Source organism: Panthera tigris, chromosome B4 (assembly GCF_018350195.1).
Source record: "Panthera tigris isolate Pti1 chromosome B4, P.tigris_Pti1_mat1.1, whole genome shotgun sequence".
Taxonomy (NCBI): domain Eukaryota; kingdom Metazoa; phylum Chordata; class Mammalia; order Carnivora; family Felidae; genus Panthera; species Panthera tigris.
The window spans coordinates 87,161,100-87,186,582 of NC_056666.1; the positions used below are offsets into that span (position 1 = coordinate 87,161,100).

General features: G+C 35.7%; 1 protein-coding gene and 1 long non-coding RNA gene across 8 annotated transcripts in view; one reads left to right on the forward strand and one right to left on the reverse strand.

Annotated features, from left to right (window-relative positions):
- Positions 1–1,513: 1,513 nt before the first annotated feature.
- Positions 1,514–4,222, reverse strand: LOC122240380. Its single transcript, XR_006220027.1, has 3 exons — positions 3,869–4,222; positions 2,337–2,406; positions 1,514–1,664 (listed from the first exon to the last, which is right to left on the reverse strand). It is a non-coding gene; the product is annotated as an uncharacterized LOC122240380 (long non-coding RNA).
- A 122-nt stretch (positions 4,223–4,344) lies between these two features.
- The window catches only part of USP15 (ubiquitin specific peptidase 15), a 118,536-nt gene continuing 97,397 nt past the window's right edge, over positions 4,345–25,483 (forward strand). For all 7 annotated transcript variants that reach the window (XR_006220026.1, XR_006220023.1, XR_006220025.1 and 4 more), the window contains exon 1: positions 4,345–4,873. Coding sequence is in view for 3 of the 7 variants with exons in the window: in XM_007075008.3 (XP_007075070.1) it covers positions 4,785–4,873 (89 nt within the window). In the remaining 4 variants the exon portion in view is untranslated. The remainder of the gene's footprint in view (positions 4,874–25,483) is intronic.

Here is a 25,483-nt window from a genome sequence, read left to right on the forward strand (position 1 = left end):
GATATAAAGTAAAAACAATCAAGTATATAAAGATCAATATTTTGTTGTGATTTAACTTGTCTTTTAAGACAAAAAAATCAGCATGTCTAAAATAATTTTGCTTTCTAAAGTTCATTCATTATTATGAAGTTGGGGAAAGGACTCAGAGGCTGTTTAATGTTTCTTTCTTTTTTTTTTTTTTTTCATGAAGTGGTTCTTTATCAACCTTGAAATCTGTCAGTAAATATAAATAACAAAGTATAAAACAGGCAGATTATCCCTACTAGCAACCTTGATTCGATCTATATCACTCTTGCTTGGATAGGATAACCCAATTCTTTCTTGGAATAGTTTCCCACCATGCAAGTACATTTCATTTAAAAATTCCTACAAACCATAGAATGTACTATGTGTATTAAGGATTTTTTGTTGTTGATGATAGAATTCTAGACTGATTAGACTATCTGATTTGTTTATTGATTTCATTCAGTTTAGTTCTATTATCATTCAGTGAGTATCTACTATGGAGTAGACTGACATCAACCTTCAGGGTAGTGTCAGCTTTCAGAGCATTTTGTGTGTGCTTCCAAAAAGAGAATATCAAGCAGCAACTCAGATAATCAAATTCCTAGACTTCATGCTGATGTTAAAATGTGACTTTCCAGATCTTTTAGGGTAGGAGATATAATTTTGTTTTTTATAATTTTTTTAATTTAAATAACTTTCATTGGAGCAGACAGTTCATTAGAATTCCCACAACTTCATACCATCTTACAACAGATTTGCTTCACCCATTTATAGTTACATAGTCTAACCCTTGAAAGCATTTGAGTTTTAGTCCTGGAAGAGTCTAATCACCTTATTTTATAATGAGAAAACTAATGTTTACAGAGATTAAATGACTTGACCAGGGTTACCCAGCTAATTAGTGGCACTGAGCCAAACTCAAAATTCATGTATACTAGTCCTTTGTACAAGACGGTGTATTCATTTCACTACTTTCTCTTTCTCTTTATCAGGACCTAACGTTTATCTGAAATAAGGAGACTTTTTTTTTTAAGTTTTAAAAACTATAATGGCACTTAACAATTTTTACTCATATCTCAAGTTTCACATCATTAACAGATTAAGCACTTTACTACATGCTGTTTTGGTGTTTGCACTACTCCCCCGCCTTTCCACTGCCTTTTAGCTATTTAGAGAGCCAGTAAAGGGAGAAGGGAACTATAAAATTACAAAAGAGAAAAGAATAAAGGGTTTAGAGTAGTGAATAAAATTGGAGGGAAAGGGAGTTATCAGAGGAAATAACTGTAGAGGAAGAACAAGGTAGAAAGAAAAAGTGAAACACTGCTTATTGAAGACTAAAGATAGTAAGACTTGAGAAATAAAGACAGCAAGGTATCAATCACTGTTCTCTTCAGGGATGTGCTCATTCTGGAAGATTCTTCCTTAGGCTCATGTAGCCAGCACCAAACAATACTGTGAAGTAGGCAAAACTTGTCTTGGACTTCTCAGTATTTTCTTCCATTCCACTTTATTTAAAAACACAGTGTTTTTTCTTCTTTCTCTGGTGCATCCCAGGCTGAAAACTGGTTCTCACTTGAAACCTCAGGTTTAAACCTCACTCTCTCCCAAAGGTTTACATTTGAAGTCCTATCTCTTAATCGGCGTGTATAAGAAACTCTCTGAAAGGGATCATATAAACATCAGTGAGTAGAGAGGGGAATTATTCAGAAGATCAAGGAACCTTTCCTACAGTATCTCTAATTTCAAAGCCTACTCTGCCTTTATGTAAGGTACACTTGGTTTGTATCAAGCCTCATTTCTTAAGTTCTCAGCATACTCCTCTCCCCTTCTCAAAGCCCTAGGTTAAGGTTTTAGTGGACAAGAAAAGTGCAGAGAGTCTGAAAATGTAATGATAATCACCAAGCAAATAGTACACTCTTACAAAGTTGACTAAGGGAAACATCAAGACACTGATTCCAAATAAGCAATGTAAGTCCTGGCTTATATTCATTTATCTGTATGATTCAAGAGAAAGTTACATTTCTCATCAATTACTACTCATTCAGAAAGGAAGTGGACTTTAACCAATTCAATGTTTATGAATAATATCTTATCTCTCTTCATAATTTAAAATAGAAGCATAAGTAAAACAAGCAGAATTTCCATAAATTAGTAAACTGAGGTGTTAGAAAGTTGACTGCTATAATTAAGATCATCATTTCACAATACGTGTAAGTCAACCATCATGCTATACTCCTTAAACTTACACAGTGATACAAGTCAATTGTTTCTCAATAAAAAGCGGGGGGGGGGGGGAGATTGTAAAGATTGGTAGAAAAATTAAAACTTACCCAAAACTTCTAGATTTTGGAGCTAGACTGGTTTCAAATTTTAGTTCTGTCAATTGCCTCAATTCCTTCTCTACAGAATGGAAATAATAATAATACCTATGTCACAGGGTTGCTATGAGGAATGAGTTAATATTTTAAAGTGCTTAGAACTGGTCTTGGAACTCTATAAGTGCTTATTAAATAAAATACTGTAATTGTTATTTCTTTCCTGCCTCCAAAGGCAACTAATTAGGGCTACAAAATGACCTCATAAATCTGATGTATAATTCAAATTAACATTTAACTTACATATGTATGTTCCAGTTAACTCATTGCCTTGAACATGGTGCAAATGGAAAGATTATTTTACTTTGCTGCATGGTTATAGGCTTCAATATTTCAAATATGCATTTTCTTTGAAAGAAAACTGAATAGTGTGCATGAGGCATCACTTCTCAATTATGCTATGTTTATAAAATACCATTCATGCTGTCTCTGTCTCTCAAAAATAAATAAACAATAGAAATAATAATCAATGGAAGCTATGTTTATAAAATGATAGCATGGTTTTGATTTCGAAGTCTGTGAAATTTTTTCAACAGCTTTATTGAGATATAATTTATATACTACACAATTCATCCTGTCACTGGTAAACATTAGTGTTTACTGATTAGCTATTATGTCCCAGGCAATAAAAATGTTCCATTTAATCTTCATAAAAATCCTTTAAGATAGGTATTATTATTCCTAATTTTATGATTAAATGAAAAGTTAAGTACTTTGGAGCTAGAGGTTGAGGTGAGGTTTTAACTCCTATTCATGACTCCAATATTCCTATATCATGCTGCTTCCCCCTTGGAAAATTACTTTGTTGTCTTTTAGGGGTTGGCGGGGAGGGGGGAAATGTGACCCTTTGATGGTACTCATGGGTAGGGAAAGTTTTTTTTTAACCTTCATAAAGAAAGTCAAATAATATAAGAAATAGCAGTAACTGGAAGCTTCAAAGTCTGAAGACTCTCAAATCAAGGATACCATGATAATGCAAAATAGTATTATGAAGAAAATAAGCAATCATAATGCTGATACACACACATCATAATGCCAGTATACACTACGTTAATTTAGAAGGGCTCAGTACTTCTTATGAGCATAACTGCATTCATCTTTATTACATTCCCACCAAATGAGTTAGGGTAGACATTAAGAATGGGAAAGGGGAGATCATGCAGGAATTCTTACCCATCTTCTAGACTTTTCAGATCATTTACATTATCCTAAAGCCAAATTTCTGGACCTCATGCTTGGAAACACTCAAGCAGTTTTGCCACAATTCATTTGAAACAAATATTTAGGTGGTTCTTACATGTTAGGTAGCACTATGCTAGCCACTAGGTGTTCAGAGGTTTAAAATACACACACACACACACACACACACACGCGAACCCAGTGCAGCTCAGTTTATATTTCAGGTCGGGATTTCAAAAAAAGAGGTAATCAGTGTGCTCTGGTGGACAGATAGCACGTGGGCCTTGGAACCTGGGTTATGAACTTACCTCTCCACGTACCGTGTGACCTTGGCATTTGATTTTTGATACTCGATTTCCCCATTTGTAACATAATTGGCTATAATTAAAGCTGCTATTACTACATATTTCAGATATACACACATTGGGAAGGTGTGGTCAAGAAAATGTTACTTTATAACATCGAAGATACAGGCTTTCTTGCACGTTTTCTTCCTCTGTAGTATCTGGCATTATTTGATACATATTTCACACCCTGTTCACCGAGGAATCGGAACGTGTTTTTCACTGCAGTTTGGCGTCTGGGTGTGCCTGGGGAGGCGTCACAAAGAGCCTATAAAAGGTTTCCACCTACAACAGGAGTAGGAGGGCAGGAAGGAGTCCAAGAAGGGCACTGAGGCCAAGTGTTCGGTTTCGGATTGCTCTTTGTTTGGGCCAAACTTCACCGAGCTTAGGTTCTGCGACTAGCAACCTAAAGACTGGTGTCTCAGAATGGTTAAAATTCTCTGCCTGCCGTATCTTAGCCGTCCCCACGCCCCCCGCCCCACCCCACCCTCCAGCGTGATTGAATGCGCAAATAAGGGTTTTTAGCCGTCTGTGAGAAAGAGGGAGGGAAAGGCAGAAGTCGAGGATGGACGGGGCGGTGGCACCGCTCTAGAGACAGAGGACCCAGGGTCCCACAGAGAAGATATAAAACCTGGCGGTCCCGGGCCACAGGAGGCCAAGACGAGATGCTGAACGGGCGGGGGCCGATGGGGGGCAGCAGACCACGGCGGCGCACTCGGTCCGCCCCCGGGACCGACTCTTGTCCCGAGGTGCCTCCCCCCATTACGTCTCTTTTGGTTTCGACCTGCCGACTGGGCGGGGCCGCGGGACGCCATTCCCACAATGCTCTGGGGCGTGCCGCCGCCGTCGCTGCCGCCTCCGCTACCGCTAGTGGAAGAAGATGGCGGAAGGCGGAGCGGCGGATCTGGACATCCAGCGGTCTGACATCGCGACGCTGCTCAAAACCTCTCTCCGGAAAGGGGACACCTGGTGAGAGAAAGGCGTTGAGGTGGCCGTGGTTGCGGGAGGATGGGGGAGAACTGGGCGGGAACTGCGGGCCGGTGTCTTTCGCTAGTGACAGGTGCGGGTAGGTCCGGCGGCCGCCGCGCTGGGCAGCAAGAATTGGGCTGCTCCCGAAATGCTGGGGCAAAGATTGGACCCGAGATGAGGGCCAGGGTTCGTGGCTTGTCGGGGCGCGCTGAGAGGTGTGAGAGGAGGGGCGACGGCGACTCACTCAGTTCTTTTCCTTTCCGTCCTCCTTCCTTCCGTAGTGCCGCTCCCACCTCAGGCCTTCCCGAATGATAGGTTACAGTCCTTTGGCGTAAGTCTCCGAATTTTTGACAGGTCCGGGTCCCGCGGCTGATCAAGAGCTCACCCTCTTTCCTCCTCCAGTCGTTTCCTTTTCCCGGCATTGTCGGCATTCAAGTTCCTCGTTATTCTGTTGCTCGTATTCTTCCGGGAGGCGGGCTGCAGGATGTTTGCGGTTCCTACTACACAGGTGGCATGTGTCAGGGCGCCACTTAAGAGAAAGAAACCCTAGTTTCCAGGTCCTTGTCAAAAGGAGGGATAGGAGTACAGATCCTTAGGCTAATGAGGAGTACCACGTGGTCTTGTGCTTTCGGGGAGGCTTGGTAGAAACCGGCAGCATTTCTCTTAGAAGCGCAGCCCTCTCCTCGTTTGAAGGATAACGCAGGCCTGCAAAAAGTAGATAAGTCCACTTGACGCTTAAGTCGCTTGCTAATAGTCAGACTTATGAAATCCCAAAGGATATCCTTAAAACAACTGAAGGAAGTGTGTATACATTCTAATACTTGTCGGCCATTGCAAGCGGCGTTCAGAATCACTTAGATACGGGAATGTGTAGCGTGAAGAGCAAGTGCTCTGTTTATTAAGAAGGATGATGTTCCCCTTCACGGTGGTAACCATTATTTTCGTGTCCCATTGTCACCATATCGCTGGTATATAATTTAGAGTGTTTTTTCACCTCCTCTATGACTTATTGGAAGGAACATACGATTTAGACCTAGTTAGGTCACTGTTTTCACCACTTAACCTGCGGTGTGACTTTGAGGAAAGTTAATTTAAATCGTTGTACCTCAGTATCTTCATCTATGAAAAATGGGCAATAATAATGTCATTATGGGGTTTTTGTCCTGATTCAATGAAATGCTCTGAAATATTATCTGTTTATGCGATAGCATTAAATTTTAGTTACTTTCTTGTCACCGCCATTTACTTCTAATAAAATGCTGTAGTATTAGGACATTTTCAAGTTAAGCTAGTAGATGGCAGTCTTGGGACTTGAATGTTAGTACTTTGATCTAAGTCTTGGTACTGTTTTCCTACTTTGTGAGGCTACATTCTGTGCTTATATGATAAAAATCCCTGAGGGTGTAAACATACACTTGTTGCAGTACAACAGAAAATACGCTCTTTGGATGATTTAATCGTCATTATTGTTCATATTGGAGTGCTTGTAACATGTTTATTCTTGTGTGGAAATTGGGTATTTCCTGAGACACAAGTTTACCTTAGTCTGTGGATTATTGAAGGTAATTCTTGCTTCCTACGCTTAAAAATTCTTGATTCACCTAGCCTATTACCACCTCATAGGAAGATAAATGTGGACTTCCATGAAATAGAAATCTAAAATTTAAATGTGCCTCTTATTCATGTGGCTATTACTTCTCTTTAATGTGTGTTTTTGGTATACTGAGTAATTGGTGGTGTTGACACCATAGGGTGATAGGAACAGTATGTGTATTGTGGGCATTAAACTTTTTAAAGTTTAATGTTTCTCAAATAAAAGTATTTTTGCTTTTTGGCAAAGTTATTATAAAACATTTTAAAGATCTAAAAGAATATGGGAAGTCCAAAATTTGCGTCTTTTCAAAGCTTTCATTTTAAAGAAAAGGAAACTGATGCCTGTATTTTTAGGTAACAGCAGAATGTGAAAAAATTTATTCTCAAATTCATTACCCTCCTTAGTTAAGGGGAAAAAGAATGCAGGAACAGGATAGTACTGGGGATTTGCAAAAACCAGTTTGGTTTATATGTAAGGCAGTTAATTTGCAATTAGGTGAAACCTGTCAAAAAAGGAAAAAGTTTAGATTCAGTTTGATTCAGAGCTTCAAGGAGAATAATTTGGTAAGTACAAATTTGATTATGTACACATAATTACAGAACTGGTAAAGATATTTAATAATTTAGTTGTTACTTGGGCTCATGTTTTTGGGACTCTTTCAAACTTATTTTTAACTTGTTAAAAAGTTATTTCTTTTTAATGTCTTTTTAAAAGATCTTTGGATTAGTCATTTTTGCTTATTGGGGCAAATCCAGTCTGGTATTTTATAACTGAGATGGATTATATATAGATGGAACGTTGTCTTCATATATGTGTGGAACCATCTTGGAAAAACTGGGTTAATGAGAAAAAATGGAAGATTTACCATAAGTTTATTCTTAAAAGTTTAATACTAATGTTTGATGTTATGGTCAAGGGAATTAAAATGAATAAATTTCATTAAGTAGTTTGTGAGCACTTTTGGATAAGGACGGGTTTCATAGTAGTCTGCTCGGTAACTAACACTTAAGCATGGGTACAGATTTGATTCTGCTTGAAAACTAGAGTTTCTGTTTATTTGTAAATAGTGAATGATTTTTTTAATCTGCAGACTGACTTTCTATAGATGAAAATAAGTTGCACAAGTCTGAGATGAGGAAGAACAAATTCTATAACTTTGATACTAGATTTTATAGTGACAACTCAAAATTGATGCAGAATTATACCTCTTAAAAAAGTGAGGTATAAAAGTGACACTGATCTGCATCAGAAGGAGTAAAGAAGTAGTCTTATAATGCTATTTCTTAATCTGTATTTTAGCTCAAAGGAGGTACTCAGAAAACCATGAACAAGGTTAGAATTTAATAACTATAGAACTAAGGATAAAGAAACTAAAATTGTTTAGTTTAGATTGAATGAAAGATAATCTTCAGATACTTGGTGGCTTCTCATGACATGGAGAGAAGAGGAAATTTTGTTTAAAGTATGTTACATGTTAAGTATATTAGGGATAAAGGAACCTATTCAAGGGGGATAGGTAGTTAAATGACTTACTAAGACAATTTGTGGGGTATGGACTACTCTCTTTGGAGATATAAGTAAATAAACAGATAACTACATATCAAAATCATCGCATTATTTCCCCATTTTTATGAAATTTTATTTCTCTACCAGTCGTATTCACTAATTTTTATGTGTGATTTTAACTTTTATGTACAGTCTATGGTAATGCATAGCTAACTTACAAATATAAATTTTGCGTCATTTTTTTAATTAATTTTTCTTATTTTACTTTAATGAGAGAGAGCGTGGGCAAGCCAGGGGAGAGAGGGTAGGAGGGGGAGATAGAGAACCTTTAGCAGGCATGGAGCCTGACTCAGGGCTTGATCCCAGGACACTGGGATCATGACCTGAGCCTAAATTAGGAGTCACCAGCTGAGCCACCCAGGTGTCCCTGTGTGTCACTCTTGTATACACCCTAAGAACTATAGTAGGTTTAAGATACTTCAGAGAGTAACTTTAATTTGTATTTGGAGTCATTGCACATGATATGTATGATATTTTTGTTTAAATACGCTGGCAAGGAGTGGCCCATCAGATCAAGGTTTTCACATTAGGAGACATTCAGTTTTAGAGTTTTCCTTACATTCCTACTCTTTTTACTTAGAAATTTTTGAGGCTTTATTTTATATGGTCTCTTATGTTTGTGAAACTTTGACACTGACAGAAAATACCTTAAAATGACAAATCAGTTTATAATGTAGAAGAGCACTATTAATCAGTGTAACCTCCAGATTGTTTACTAAATGCTTACTAAAAATTTCTTTTCATTACTATTACTGTAAATGTTAATTTTAGTTGTGCCAAAGTGTTAACCACTAAATTAGGGTACATGTCACATCATTTTCAGGAAATGAAACCAGAAAGCAAAACTGTTTTTTTAGTGTTGGTAAATTGGTGAAAATAAGGGCAGAAATAGTGACATTATTAAGGCATATTTTTTACATTTTGGTTGCTTAAAATCCAGAAAGGGAATTTTTCCTAATTTAAGCCTTCTTATAAGTTTTTAAATCATTTCTAAGTTATTAGTCCAAAATTAATGTACCTTATTTGCCAGGAAGATCCAGAGCTTTTTAGTCAGTGATTTCATTTATCTGTTTAGTGACATTTAGGCTTTTCCCCCCAAATCCTATCCTTTTTGCCCCATTAGCACATGTAAAATATTAAATGTTCTTTTTACAAAATAGTTTTGTGACAAGTATTAATCTTGCTTGTACATAAGTATAATAAGAAATTAGTGTCAGGCCACGATGTATAATATTACATTTTTAAAAAAAATTTTTAATGTTTATTTTTGAAAGAGACAGAGCACGAGTGGGGGGAGGGGCAGAGAGAACCAGAAACAGACTCCAGGCTCTGAGCTGTCCGCACAGATCCCAGCACAGGGCTCAAACCCGCTAACTGTGAGATCATGACCAGAGCTGCAGTCAGTTGCTTAACTGTGATTGAGCTACCCAGGTGCCCCTAATATTACATTTAAAAACCACCTGCTAGGTACTGTTTTAAGTACTTACGTATGTTAACTTGTTTACTCTGCTACAATTCTAGGGCACTAGAATGTGAAAGTGCTGTAGGAATCTTAGGCTCAGAGTATTCACACAGAGATATATTTGGGATTTGTTTTTTTGTTTGTTTTTTTAAATATAACTTATTGTCAAATTGGCTTATATACAACACCCAGTGCTCATCCCAACAAGTGCCCACCTCAGTGCCCATCACCCACTTTCCCTCTCCCCCACCCCCATCCACCCTCAGTTCTCTGTATTTAAGAGTCTCTTGTGGTTTGCCTCCCTCCCTCTCTGTTTGTAACTATTTTTTCCCCTTTCCTTTTCCCCATGGTCTTTTGTTAAAGTTCTCAAGATCCACATATGAGTAAAAGCATATGACATCTGTCCTTCTCTGGCTGACTTATTTCATTCAGCATAATACCTTTCAGTTTGGGATTTGAACCCAAGTGGTCTGGGGCTTTAACTCAGGCCCTAAAATCACTGTACTATACTGCCTCTTATTTTGAAGATGCATTTTAAAATGTCCCACTTTAAAAAGGCAAAAAAAAAAAAAAATGGACATGTTTTCTTTTTAAATGGAATCTATTTTATATTTAGTAGCAGAATTCTACCATTTTACTGCCAACTTGTCTTTTCCGACTGTTCAGTTTAGATATGATGTAGTATTTAGAAAAATCGTAATGTCTTTCTCCTGGAAATTGAAAATTTAATTCATTTAAAGTTTAATGGGTGATTAACTCAGTATGTAGAATAAATGTTATTTTGATCCAGAAGTTTATTTAAAATAAAGAAATTGAGATGATTTACTGTTGAAACTTTGAATTTAAATTGTTTATCAGTAATTGTAACATTTTATTAGAGGCTGTATGGCTCCTTCTCATACAGTTTTACAGAAATAACACATCAAGCAGACAGGAAGAACTTGTAGGATATTTTTGTTTTAGTTACCTTGTCTGTATTTTAAAAGTGTTGGCTTATAGTAAACCACAAACACATAAGGATCCCTTTTTGGACTATGAATCCATAGGAAGAGCCCAGCCCAGAAATGCAAATATGAAAGTTTGGTATTTTATGTTCCATGTTTACCAAGTGATTTTGTTTTTCAAAAACAACTCTTCATGAATTTTCAAAGTCAAAAGACTTTTGAATTAAGACAGTGAAAATATTGATACCTCTTTAACATCTTCCTGAAAACTGATGGTTCAAGTAGCATTACTGCAAAGAGAACAATCAGTTTTGCCATATTAGTCATTAGGTATATCCATTTTATTATATGAGTTTAATGTCACTTTTCTATTCCTCACTTTGAGAATCACTTCATTAATAAGCCATGATTATTGATAAAAGTGAATTGAAGCCATCAGACATATTAACAAGGAGATAATGGGAAGGTTAAGAGCAACCAATGAAGGTGTTTACTTGCATTATCTGATTTAGTCCTTAAAATAAGGATCAAGTATGTATTTATATTCCTTTCTTATAGGTAAGGAAACTGAGCTCAGAGAAACCAATTGATTTGCATGTGGTTCACAGGTGGTAATGCCACCACTAGCGAACATTTATTGAATGCTAACACTGTGTCGTTCACTGTTGTACATGCTTTATACTTAGAGTAAGTTTTCTTATTTACCTCGTTTTATAGATGCTTTGAAGAGTTCAGAGCTGCTTTAAATACCTGGTTTATAATGATTTAAAATACTAGGTATTATCAGTATCTCTTTAGTATTAGAAACGTCCTCATGCTGTCACTACTCAAATATATTGCAAATAGTATTTCATTAAATCATTATTCCCCTTAGCTCCTTTATAGAGTTTTTCAACAGTTACTAAAACAGTTGTTTTTCTTCTTGACTCAGTTCAGTTTGTGCCTTTTATTTTCATTTCCCTAGTTTCCACTGCAATTCATACTCTATATCTTATATTTTTTCCATCGAAGTCATCTCTCCACCCTCTTTTCCCATCTATTCTTTAAACAAGGGAAAGGAAGGAGCTCCTTTCAGTTTTATCATCCAGTTTACACAGAAGTCACTACTAAAGAAACATAGAATAAGACTGGTAGTTAAGTAACCTCAGTTTTGGATACAGTTTAAATGACATATCTGAAGGCCTAATGAAGAATAACTCCTCAAAAAGAAGAAAAGAAGGTGAGATTTTAATAGGAGGCAGAAAACCTCTGTATGATTAACCTGTATTTGGTTATTCCTACAACACTCTTTACTACCTCTGTCAGTAAGATTCTGCATGGTTTCTTTATAGCCCTCCTCCCTGAAAAGGAGGGTAATGACTACCTTTTCTTCTCCCTGAGGAGGAGAGCTAGCTGTCCCTTCTCTCCTTTTAGTTTTGAGAAGACCCAAATAGTAATGTGATAATTCCTTACTGTTAGGAAAAATCATGTAGCAGAAGCAGCCATAGAAAGGACCTCCTTCGTGAAAGAAGTCAAAGACTTTCACAAGCAAGTCCAAGAGTGGCTCAGGCTATTCTAAATTTTAGAGAGCCAGTTAAATCAAAACCTGGAGCATTAAAGACCAAATTAATTACCCGAGTCAAAAGAGCATGAAGTTCCTTGAGTAAAATGTTACAAAAAAAAGATTAAAAATGATGAGGGTGAAATGATCATAGTAAAAGAAATATGAAAATTTGGGTTGTTTTATATTATTTATGTTTAAAAAGCTTGACCAAGTTTAACCGTTTAATCACAGGAGATTTATGTTTGATATAGATGGAAAATTTATATTCATAAATTTGAATGGGTTTCAAGCTGTAGAAGCTTAATTCTCTGGAGAAGTACAGCTGAATAGTTACATGTATCATATAGTTATGGTGATGGTTACAAAAATTATCACTCATTTACCGTGTTAAGAGCTTTATACCTGTTCTCATTTTGCAGATAGAGAAACTGAGGTACAGAGTTACATGTACACAGTCACACTTGGATCAGTGGTAGAGCAAAGATTCCCAAGCTAGATAGTCAACTCGAAAGCCCATATTTTAAACTGAGTGCATGATGCTCATTTAAAACTGAGCCATATACTCATATTATGGAAGCAGCTTTTTGAAAGAAGAATACTTTCAAGTTTTAAAATCAGGAAGTGATAGCTTTATCATATCAAAATAGCACTTTCATCTGTTTTCCATCTGAGGAACCTGTAGGATATTCTGTGGCTCTCTCCTTGGTTTAGCTTTCTAGTCTCTTAGCAGTCTCATTTCTAACTTATATAGCTCTGCTTTGGTACTGATGGTGTTTCCCATTTCCTGCAAATTACTTACTGATTTCTGCATCATAGGGCTTTACACATCATTCATATTGTTTCAAGTACATTTTACTAATTCTTGACATTGACTTTCTTCAAAACCTAGCTCAACACCAATTTCTGTAGAATCATCCCTAATAATCCTATCCACATATATGACCCTTCCACTCTTAGAAAGAAAGAAAGAAAGAAAGAAAGAAAGAAAGAAAGAAAGAAAGAAAGAAAGAAAGAGAAAGAAAAGAAAGAAAAGGGTGCCTTGTTGGCTCAGTCCATTGAGCATCCAACTTTGGCTCTGGTCATGATCTCATGGTTCGTGAGTTCAAGCCCATGTCGGGCTCTCTCCTGGCAGCTCAGAACCTGGAGCATGCTTCCAGTTCTGTGTCTCCCTCTCTCTCAGCCCCTCCACCACTTGCGCTCTTTCTCAAAAAAAAAAAAAAAAAAAAAAAAAAATTAAAAACGTTTTTTAATAGTAAATAACAGCTTTATTGTGATGTAATTCACATATCATACAGTTTGCCCACTTAAAACTTACATTTTACTGGGTTTCAGTATTCTCATAGAATTGTGCAACCATTACCTTAATTAGTGTTGGAATATCACCCCTCCCCAAATCCTCCGTAACTGTTAGCAGCTCCCTTCTTCCCTGCCCCCCCCCCCCATTTCTCCTCAAATCCCCCTGCTCTAGGCAGCTACTAATGTGCATTTTGTTCTATAGATTTGCCTATTTGGGATATTTTGGAATCATATACATGATATTTGTGTCTGGCTTCTTCCGTGAAGTATTAGTACTTCATTTCCTTTTATTACTGAATAGTATTTCACTGTATAGATAATATACCACATTGAACTTATTCCTTCATCAGTTGATGAAATTTGAGTTGTTCATATTTTTGACTCTTATGAGTAATCCTGCTGTGAACATTCATGTGCAAGTTTTTGGGTAGATATAACTGATTTCTCTTGAGTATAGACCTAGAAGTGGAATTGCTGGGTGTCTGTGTTTAATTTTTGAGGAACTGACAGGCTCTTTTCCAAAGTGGATGCCGCATTTTACATTGCCATCAGCAGTATATGAGGGTTCCAATTTTTCCACATCATTGTCAGCACTTGTTAATGTCTTTTTTTGATTACAGCCATCTTAGTGGATATAAAGTGGTATCTCATTGTAGTTTTGATTTGCATTTTCCTAATGATTAATGATTTTGCACATCTTTTCATATGGATATTGACCATTTGTATACCTTCTTTGGCAAAATGTTTATCTAGATCCTTTGCCCATTTTTAAATTAGATTGTTTCTATTACTGAGTTTTGAGAATTTATGTATTATAGATACAAATCCCTCATTAGAGAAATGATTTGCAAAATTTTCTTCCATTCTCTGGGTTTTCTTTTCACTTTCACAATTTTACTTGGCCTCTTTCCTGAGTTCCTTTTTTAATCTTAGTTTAGATGTAAAAAGAGGTCATAAAAATTAGTTCTTGCTAACTGATGAATTTAATGTGCAAAGCAGAAAATCAGTTGGAAATGCTTGAAATTTAAAATGAAGATATAAAGAGATTAATCAAGCCATTGTTTTATTTGAAAGGACTTCATAGCTTTCTTTGGTTAAGTTTAACTGAAACAATGAAGTCCTGAGTTATAGTTTGGTACTTTTTTTAAAAGCCTGTATATTATCTGGTTTATAATGGCTTAAAATGCTAGATATTATTGATACCTCCTTTAGTCTTAAAAATGGTTTTATGTTTTTGCTATGTAAATGTAATCTAAATAGTATATCATTAAGTTAGAGAATGAATCTTAGAGTGAATTAGCATCGAGAATTGTTTATTCTGCTAATTGTGCATAAATAGTTATACATGTTTTCTGAAATTGTGTGCTACATTGAATTAGGCTGAAATATTTGTGTATTTTCTAAGTGGTAAAAGAATTACTATTTTATGTATACGTTGCAGAGAAAAAGGTGGTTTTTTTAGAAAATAAATGACATATTTATGTCAGTATTAGACAAAGAGGAACTGCTTATCTAAAAGTTGTAAGTATAAACATACTAATGGAGAAAAGAAAAGAAAGAACTATGCATTCATTAGCTCTATGATTTTCTAAATGCAGCTACTGAGATTCCCTCATTGCCCCATACTGCTTTTAAACTTCTTTGTGTCTAAAACTATTTCTCATTTATTGGCCCCTATATATCTTTCCTCAAATTTGCTTCCAGCGTGCATAAAAACACTAAACAACTTATAGAATTCTATCTTTACCCTGCCACCACCAAAAAAAGAAATAAGAAGAAGAAGAAAGAAACTTGGCCTTTTTAGTTCTTATAGTAGGTTTTCAGCATTTGACGACTGTCTTAAAATTAACTTTATTTTGGGTCCTAAAACTGACCCAGCTACTTTGGAGCCATTGAAACTTATTCCGTCCAGACCACAATACAATTTGTTTTTCTTGACGCATTCAGATATTTAGCACGATATAATATAGACCTTTTTGAAGTACTTATAGCTTTATGTAAGTTTTTTACTCACTAAAGATTTGATTTGTATTTGATCCTCCCAGTAATCTTGTGAGGTATTTCCAGTGGTCTTCATGAAATGTAAATCAGATCATGTCTTTTCCCTGCTAAAAATCTTACAGCGGTTTTCTGTTACACTTAGGATAAAATCCTTATTATTACCCTAAAGGCATTGTACAGTCTGAGTCCATTCTACATCTCTAGCCTTGACTAGCATTTCTCTCCCCACCCCTCCACCCCCTTATAAACTCCAATATCATTTAGTCAGTTCCTCCAACATACCAGACTCCCAAAGTTCTGGTCCTGGCACATGCTGTTCCTCTTGTCTAGATAGCTTTTTTTCTTACTCTTTCTGAAATAACTTCTATTCATATGCTAAAATGTTACTTTTTCAAAGAGGCTTTCCTTTGATCTGAATAGGGAGCCCTTATATATTTTCATAATTTCCAGTACTTTCCCTTCACAGCACTTATAGTATTTTACTACATATGTTAATTACTTAATTAGTGTCCTCCACTGGACTCTGAATTCTGTGAATATAGGGACCTTGGCTATTTTGCTAGCTGTCTATTCAATATTGAATAGTATATATGTAGTAGACCTTCAGTATTTATTGAGTGAATAAATGAATTGCCATTTCTAAGTTGAACAATCTAAAGGTTTTAGCACTAACCTCTTTAAGATCTCACAGCAAAGACTTTGGCCTAGTCCTTTTTCTTTCGAGTATGGTTGACAACTCTGTACATGATGCTCTGCTTACCACAAGTGTGGCTAACATCTGTCACCATACAACACTATTGTGATGTTATTGACTATATTCCCTCTGCTGTACCTTTTATTCCCAGGATTTATTTATTCCATAACTGGAAGCCTGTATCTCCCACTTACCTTCACCCATTTTCCTCATCCTACAACCTCCAGATATTATCAATAGTATGTCATTAAACGAGAGAATTAATCTTAGTACTTCCCTCTGGCAACCATCACTTTATTCTCTGAATTTATATGTCTGATTCTGCATTTTGTTTGTTTTTTAATTCATGTTTTGTTTTTTAGATTCCACATGTAAGTGACATCATACCGTATTTGTCTTTCTTAGTCTGACTTATTTCACCTAACATAATACCCTCTATAGCCTAGTTCTTTCTCTGTTCTAAATTTAGAAATTATATATATTCCAGTCTGATTTCGGGAGGTAGGAAAATTTGTAAGCAAAACTAAGCATGAAAACAAATTGAGATTAGATGTGAAAAAAAAAATTCACCCATGATTTAGTATTCACCTACCATTCTGGAAAACCTCCTAAAAGAAAGATGGTGTTCACTTTTTGTGTAGCCTTAATTGACATGAAAGTGTGACTCTCATATAGGCGTAGTGTGAACACTCAGGCTTTTTCTACTAAATTCTTGATAGGCAAAGATCTAACATTTACCAAAGATGCCGCACTTTGAAAATACTTATTTTCTTCATACGTAAAATGGCTAATAGTTGTTAAACTATGCCTTTTGAATAAGTATTTCACTTTTTATTTATAGCTTGGTAATAACATTATGATGTCCCTCTACTATTTCCGTTTTTAGGAGAACGCTTACTGTTTCATAAAGAGGGGAATGGTACGTGGTTTTACTAAGCATCTATTACATCTTTAGGTCTTTATTAAATGGGACTTGTAATCAAGTTTAATGTATTAAAAAAAAGCATTGAACTTTAGAGTTTGAAAACTAGAGTGCTTAATGAAAAACAGGCCTTGGGGCGCCTGGGTGGCTCAGTCGGTTAAGCGTACGACTTCGGCTCAGGTCACGATCTCGCGGTATGTGAGTTCGAGCCCCGCGTGGGGCTCTGTGCTGACAGCTCAGAGCCTGGAGCCTGTTTCAGATTCTTTGTCTCCCTCTCTCTCTGACCCTCCCCCATTCATGCTGTGTCTCAAAAATAAATAAACGTTAAAAAGAAAAAATTAAAAAAAAAAATAGGACTTGCATTACTCATGTATGCAAGTAGAGTTGTATTTCATTAGTAAGTCACATTTTCTGATCTTTGGTTTCCCCATCAACTAAATAAAAAAAGAAAGGAAAGGTTACTTTAACTATAAACTAATTAACATGAAAGCACTTTATACAAAACTTTTTATAAATATAAGGCTTTTATATTTTGTTATGTGGTAGAATTCTGATTTAAGCAATGAGCAACGTGATCATATTTGTGTCTTTAAAATGTCTGTGGCAGCAGAATGGAAGGGAAATTGGAAGCAGTAAACTTAAAGTGGAAAGACAAGTTGGGCAGCTATTGCAATAATCTGTGCCACTCAAAAATGATAGGGGAGGGGAGGTACAGAAATAAGGTACTTTTCTGAAGTTACTTGGTTACTAGATGTTATAGGGTAAGGAAAGGAGGAATACAGGGTAGTATTCTGGTTTCTGGCTTGGGAAATTAAATTATTGATGACATTTATTAAAGGACCCTTAGTGAAGGAGTAAACATGAAGGTGTGAAAATGATTAATGACTGGAGGTTGAAATGTATGAAAAAACCAAGTTGACATGGACTAGTAGGAATTGGAAATATGACTTAAGGATGTGAGGACTGGCCCTGGGATGCAGATTTTGGAATCATTGGTATGAAGTACAATATCATTGGAGAGTATGAACAGTGAGTGAAGAAGAAATTAGCAACTCTGTGAAGTAGTAACATTTGAGCAGAGGAAGCGAAAGTTGCAAAAAACAAAAGGTAGTATCACATAGTTTAACTTAAAATTTTTTTTGCTTATTTTTGAGAAGGCGAGACAGAATCCAAAGCAGGCTCCAGACTCTAAGCTGTCAGCACAGAGCCCAACGTAGGGCTCGAACTCACAAATCGTGAGATCATGACCTTAGCCAAAGTCAGAAGCTTAACTGACTGAGCCACCTGGGTGCCCCTCACATAGTTTAACTTTAGAAAGGCTTGATAAGGTACATAATACTATGAATCCTTTGAATTTGTAAGAAACTTTTTGAGGGCTCTTTGAGGTAGGAAGACTTCTTGTACAAGGGTGAAGAGTAAGTGAGGATTGAGGAGTAGAAACTTAAGCTTGATTGCAAGGACAAATCGGAAGAATGGAAGTAGATACATAAGGAAATGAGTGTAAAAGTTGGGAGGTGATGTGGGGGAAAAGGGTGAAAGAATTGGCCCTTTTTACATGCTGAGTGGGAAAAAAAAGGTAAGATACAAGGAGAAACGAGAGTAGGGGTTCTTAATGGGGTAAGTCTCCAACAAGGCAGAAGGAAATTAAATCCAAAGCTTAGGATCAAAAATAATTACCTTGGATTTAAAGAGGGTTACATCCTTCACCAAACTGTAACAGAATCAGATAAGAATAAAGATGTGAAGCGAGAGAGTTGGACAGAAAGTAGAGGCATCTAACTTCCTCAGAAAGTAGGGAAGCAAGATTGTCTGTTCAGCCTAATGGATGAGAGAGTTAGACTGGCAAAGTTGAAATTTTTGGAAATAGAGAAGGCTATCTGAAGATATGCTGGAGGATTGTGGGTTATCTCTGAAGGATTTGAGAGACTGAAGACCATAGATCTTTAATCTCCACGAGATTTTCTTTACTAATTTTTGAACCCAGGTAATATTAACATAATGATAAAAATATTTTCATATTAGCGTACTAGTGTGGAGAATCATGGGTAGTGCAAGGGTGAGACACTCATGAAGTTCCTTGTAACCCACTGAAACAGAGGGAAATGGTAGTGATTAAGCTACAGCCAGAGGCCTCGATCATAAATAAAGTGATTTTGATCATATTTTGGTGCATGTTCCTCATGGCATTTTATATGGGAGCACAGCCAGATGTCTTCAGATTATTAAAAAAGGACTATAGATTTCACCTTTGGTCTCATCTATAAGATATAGAGTCTGTTGTGCAAGAAACTTAAATTAGTGCATTCATCACAAAGCAATTTATTATTACCCTTCTACACTTTGGACTCTCTGGATATTTGCAGATTGCTATTTAGATGAATTTTAGATGGTTGCAAATCTATAAAGTAATACTTCGTACTAAAACTTAAACCAGCTTAAAATCAGTATATGTGTCAATTTTGGGATTTTTGATTGTTTTGCTTATATCATCTTCCCAGATATCAAGGGTTATAATCTGTACTTTCTATATTTTATGTGCTTTTCTTTTCTTTTGAGATATCACCCAATATCTCAAAGTAGAAAAATATTCTACTTTTCTGGCTTACTTACTGGTTGCTTTAGTTACCAAAGGAAATAATTTCTTGAGAATGAATACATTAATATGTGTCAGAAGCATAATTTGATAAATTTAGAAATAATCAAGTAAATCATGCTTTTTCCAAAGAAAATTCTCCAAAACTTATGTAAACTTTTGGGGCGCCTGGGTGGCGCAGTCGGTTAAGCGTCCGACTTCAGCCAGGTCACGATCTCGCAGTCTGTGAGTTCGAGCCCCGCATCAGGCTCTGGGCTGATGGCTCGGAGCCTGGAGCCTGTTTCCGATTCTGTGTCTCCCTCTCTCTCTCTGCCCCTCCCCCGTTCATGCTCTGTCTCTCTCTGTCCCAAAAATAAATAAAAAACGTTGAAAAAAAAAAATTAAAAAAAAAAAAAAAACTTATGTAAACTTTTTATTAAAATTCAAATGTGAATTTATCTATTTGGAAAAGATCATATAAGATATGAGATTAGTATAAGAGATAACATAAACCTACAATTTCAAAAATAAATACTAAAACAAACTGCATTTTATACATTTTGTTGTACATATTTCTATCCCAATTTTTAAAAAAAACCTAAGTTGTATTTATAATTTTCTTATTTTTATGGTGGAAATGTCTTTTCATTTATTGACTGTCACTTAACTCTTACCAGTTTTGACCTCAAAATTATTCAGTCTATACATTTGACTCCATTTTTGTGTGTGTATATGTATACCGTATATATAAACTGTTATTCTATCTTAAATAGAAAATATTAGCCATGTTTAATGTCCTATTTCAGGAAGACAGAAGAGTATAAAGGAAAATATAACAAAACACTTGTGTACACATCTCTTAGTTTAAAAAAATAAAACCTCAGGTGGCTCAGTTGGTTAAGCATCTGACTTCAGCTTCTTTTGTGAGGTCGAGCCCCGCATTGAGCTCTGCACCCTCAGTGCAGAGCCTGCCTGGGATTCTCTCTACTCCTCCCCCACTTGTTGATGCACATGCTCTCTCTTTCAAAATAAATAAACTTTAAAAATAAATAAATAAGCAAGTAAGTAAAACATTACAGAAACAGTTGAATGTCCCTGTGTATGTTTCCCTAGTCCCATCCCCTTCCCTCCCTTGTCAGAGGGAGCCACTGTCCTGAATTAGGTTATTGTTATTACTTTAAATTCTATATTTTATTTAGTTTTATAATTATTAAAATTATCTTATGTATATATTTTAATATATGCATGGATCATTAAATAGTATGTACTGTTTGTGGCATGTTTTTAAGTTTTCTGTAGTTCTGTGTGTGCATATCTGTTATCTTTATGTATTTGTGTTATATTACATGTGTCTTATTTTTTTGGTTTAACATTGTAGTTTTGAGATTTATCCTTATTAATACATGTAGTTGTATTTTTCATTAGAATTCTTGTGTAATATATTTGGTATGAAAAGTGGATATTAGGTTTTTTCCCCCTTTTTCATTCTTGACAAATTATGCTGCAGTATATATTCTTACAGTTGTATTTTTGTAAATATGTGCCAGAGTTTCTGTAGGGTAAAACTTAGTAATGACACTACATGATCGTGTGGTATATACATCTTCATCTTTAGTAGATATTGCCAAACTACCATCCAAACTAGTTGGAAGGAACTAGCAGGTTCTAGTTTACTCCCCTGTGGCAGTATACAAGTTCCTGTTACCCTACATGTTCTCCACAACTTAATATTGTTGACACATGTGCACATGCTTGTGTTCACCAGCTTCATGATATGGTTCAGAACGATATGGTACGGTGTTTCTTTTTTTTTTTTCCATTGCTGATGAAATTAAGTATCTTCTCATATGTGTAGAGGCCATTATGACTTTCTCTTCTGTGAGTTGCTTTTTTTTCCTTTTTCTGTTAAAAGAATTTTTTTTATTTACTAACTTAAAGGACTTTTTCATGTATTGTAATCCTTGGTCGGTTATGTGGAGTATAAGTATCTTCCCCAGTCTGTATGTTATCTCTTTACTTAATGGTGTCTTTGTTGTTGAAGCTTTTCATTTTAACCTTGGCAAGTTTATCAGTCTATTTTTGCTTTTTGTCTTAACTCTTCTATATTCTAAGGTAATGAGGATTTTCTCCTATCTTTTTTTTTAAATTATACTTTTACTTTCACATTTACATTTTTAATCCAACTATAACTTATTTTTGTACAGTTAGTTCTGTTGTAACACGGCATGTGTTCCTAAAAATCACTGTGTAATATGCAAAATCATGCAATAAAAAACACAGCATATGGGAAAAATGGGTCTGGGACACAGCACTCAGAAAATTTTTGTCAGTGACACATTAAAAAATATAATAGGTGCGCCTGGGTGGCTCAGTTGGTTGAGAGTCCGACTTCAGCTCAGGTTATGATCTCACGGTTTGTGGGTTCAAGCCCCATGTCGGGCTCTGTGCTGACAGCTCAGAGCCTGGAGCCTGCTTTGGATTCTGTGTCTCCCCCACTCTCTGCCCATTCCCTGCTCATGCTCTGTCTCTCAATAATAAATAAACGTTAAAGTTAAAAATATATATATAATAAAAGTGATAGCACAGTTTTACATATGTTAAATTGTTAAGAAATATAGAACTACCATAATAAATATGACATTTTTCTTTTGAAAATGATGAAGTTGACTTGCGGAAGTAGGATTTAAAGGGTTGCAGCTTGTGAGTTATTGTGGAGAGTTGGAAGGAAAGTTTTCTGAAACCTGCCAAGAAGTTGTGGGATTTTTTGTTTTTGTTTTTTAATTTTATTTATTTAAGTAATCTCTACACCCAACATGGGGCTAGAACTCACGACCCTGAGATCAAGAGTCACATATTCTTCCAACTGAGCCAGCCAGGTGCCCCTGGAATCTGCCAAGAAGTTTTAACAGCAGATGTGGCAAATGTGACTCATAACACACATGAAGGTTTGAAGTGTGTGTGCTTTGTGCATTCCTAAGCCGTTCAGTGCAGCTGAGTAGTTTGCTACATCACCTTGTGTGTGTGTCAGTGTTAGGACTATGGTAAAGCAATCTAGGCATTTATGGGGCAGAATTGAAGAAGCTTCCTATTAGGGTTTCTAGACATCTTACCTGCCTTACCCTAGTCCCAGCTCTGCTTGTGTATTAAAGTAGTGCTTTAACATATACTGAAATTTGTGCTATTGTCCTCAAATATATTAATCATGTTTAGTATATAAATACATTTAACATTTTCAAGTTTTCAAAACAAACATTAGAGTAGAACAGACTGCATATGTGAGGTAGAGCTCTAATTTTTTCCCCCACACATTTAACCAGATCTTTCCCCACTATTCATAATCATGTTTTGGCATATATCATAGTTCCACATACACATGAGTCCAATTCTTGTTTCTTTGTGCTGTTTTCATTGGTCTCTTTGCTTCTCTCTATGCCATGATCACATTTTTTACCCACAGATCTGGCACTAACTTTGTAACCTTGGGCAAGTTATTTCTGTGTGCCTATGAAATTACAATAGTACCTACATTATTGGGTAAAGGAATAAATGAACCAATATATTAAAGTGCTTAGAAGTATGCACCTGGCCCAAGAATAAAGCTCAAATGTTAATTATTTTGTTATTAAAAGTAATTTCTTTAACTTAATAAAGAGTCTTGATAACTAGTAGGCTGATATTGCCATCTTGTTTTTCCTAATCTAAACTGAGAGGAAATGGGAAAGGCTTATGGAAAGATTCCCTGAGAAAGTGACATGTAGAGTATCTGAAAGATGATAGGAACTAAATAGATGTTGGGAGCAATAGGAGAATATTCTAGGCAGATGGAGCTGTAAGGCAAAAAATGGAGTATCTAGCAACTGAAAGAAAGTTCTTGTAGTTAGATCTCAGCACAAAGAAAATTAGTACCAGTTGAGACCAGATAGGTAGGTAGGAGTAGATAGATCAGGCAAGCCCTAGTAGGCAATGTTAAGGATTTTAGACTTCATCTTAAAATCAAAGTTATAACAGTTTATAAAGATTATTATTTCATGACTTTTATTCTTTCTTAGCAGTCTAAGAATAAAAGTTATGAAAAAATCAATCTTTACAAATGGTTCTAGCTATTCAAAAAAAAAAAAATCCTCAGAAACTGAAATTGGTCCATCTGGATCCTAATAGCACACCAAGGATTAAGAGTGCTCTTGAGAGAGGCACCTGGGTGGCTCAGTCAGTTAAGTATCCAACTTCGACTCAGGTCATGATCTCAAGACTGGTGAGTTAGAGCCCCATGTCGGGCTCTGTGCTGACAACTCAGAGCCTGGAGCCAGCTTCAAATTCTGTGTCTCTTCCTCTCTCTGCCCCTCCCCTGCTCATGCTCTTCCTCTCTCTCTCAAAAATAAATAAACATTAAAAAATTAAAAAAAAAAAAAAGAAAGAAAAATGAGTGCTGTTGAGAATGTCTAAGTCCTGTCTTTGTTCACTTATTTGTAATCGTTGAGAGGTACTGATTCTGTTGTAGGCTTTTATCAGTTCACATTGAGGAGTCTTACATTTTGGCAGATACGCAGATTAGGGGTTAAGTTTTTATAGTATAACAAATCTATGTATATGTCTTGAAATATTATTTTTTTTAGTTGTCAACTTCATCTAATACTATTATCTTTCTTGAGTATACTTGAGAAGTCTACATACTTTTTTTAAATTTTGAACTATTTCTTAATTTTTTTCAATTTATTTAAATCCAAGTTAACATATAGTGTAATAATGGTTTCAGGAACAGAATTTAGTGATTCATCACTTACGTTTAATACCCCGTGCTCATCCCAATAAGTGCCCTCCTTTTTTTTTTAATTAATTTTTTAATTTACATCCAAGTGAGTTAGCATATAGTGCAACAGTGATTTCAGGAGTAGATTCCTTAATGCCCCTTATTGGCCCATCCCCCCTCCCACAACCCCTCCAGCAACCCTCTGTTGTTTATATTTAAGAGGCTCTTACGCTTTGTCCTCCTCCCTGTTTTTATATTATTTTTGCTTTCCTTCCCTTATGTTCATCTGTTTTGTCTCTTAAAGTCCTCATATGAGTGAAGTCATATATTTGTCTTTCTCTGACTAATTTCACTCAGGATAATACCCTCCAGTTCCATCCACATAGTTGCAGATGGCAAGATTTCATTCTTTTTGATTGCCAAGTAATACTCAATTGTATGTATATATGTGTATATACAAGAAAGTATGTATGTGTGTATTTATATATATATATATATATATATATATATATATATATATATATATATATAAATACACACACACACACACACACGCACATCTTCTTTATCCACTCATCCATCAATGGACATTTGGGCTCTTTCCATACTTTGGCTATTGTCAGTAGCACTGCTATGAACATTGGGGTACATGTGCCCCTTTGAAACAGCACACCTGTATCCCTTGGATAAATACCTGGTAGTGCAATTGCTGGGTTGTAGTGTTCTTCTATTTTTAATTTTTTGAGGAACCTTCTTACTCTTTTCCAGAGTGGAGAAGTCTACATATTATTTCTATAATAGATGTTCCTGTTTTTTCCTACATTTCCTTCATCTTTCATTACCACAAAATTCCACAAATAAGATATAGGTAGCCTATAATAGAAATATGATGGACTTTTTAATTGGAAGTAGTGTTGAAAGCAGATAAATATCCATCAAATGAGAGAGTATCCTCTTACAGTAGTAGTAGTATACAGAAAGTAGTCACTTCATGATCTGAGAGTTGAACTAGAAATATTATGGCAAAAGACGAGATGAATACTACCCAGTACAAACTTATACTATAACAGTAAAGGATTTATTAAATACTTTGGCAGATAAAATGCTATCTTTTAGAAGTATCTTTTAAATATAAATAGAATTTGGTAATATTTCCCAAGTAGTTTTAATGTAAGTTTTATAAATCGCTTGTTATTTATAGTATTACTGTTAATCTATAAATTCAGTGTGATTCCAATCAAAATCTTAATCATAGTTTTTGTGGAACTT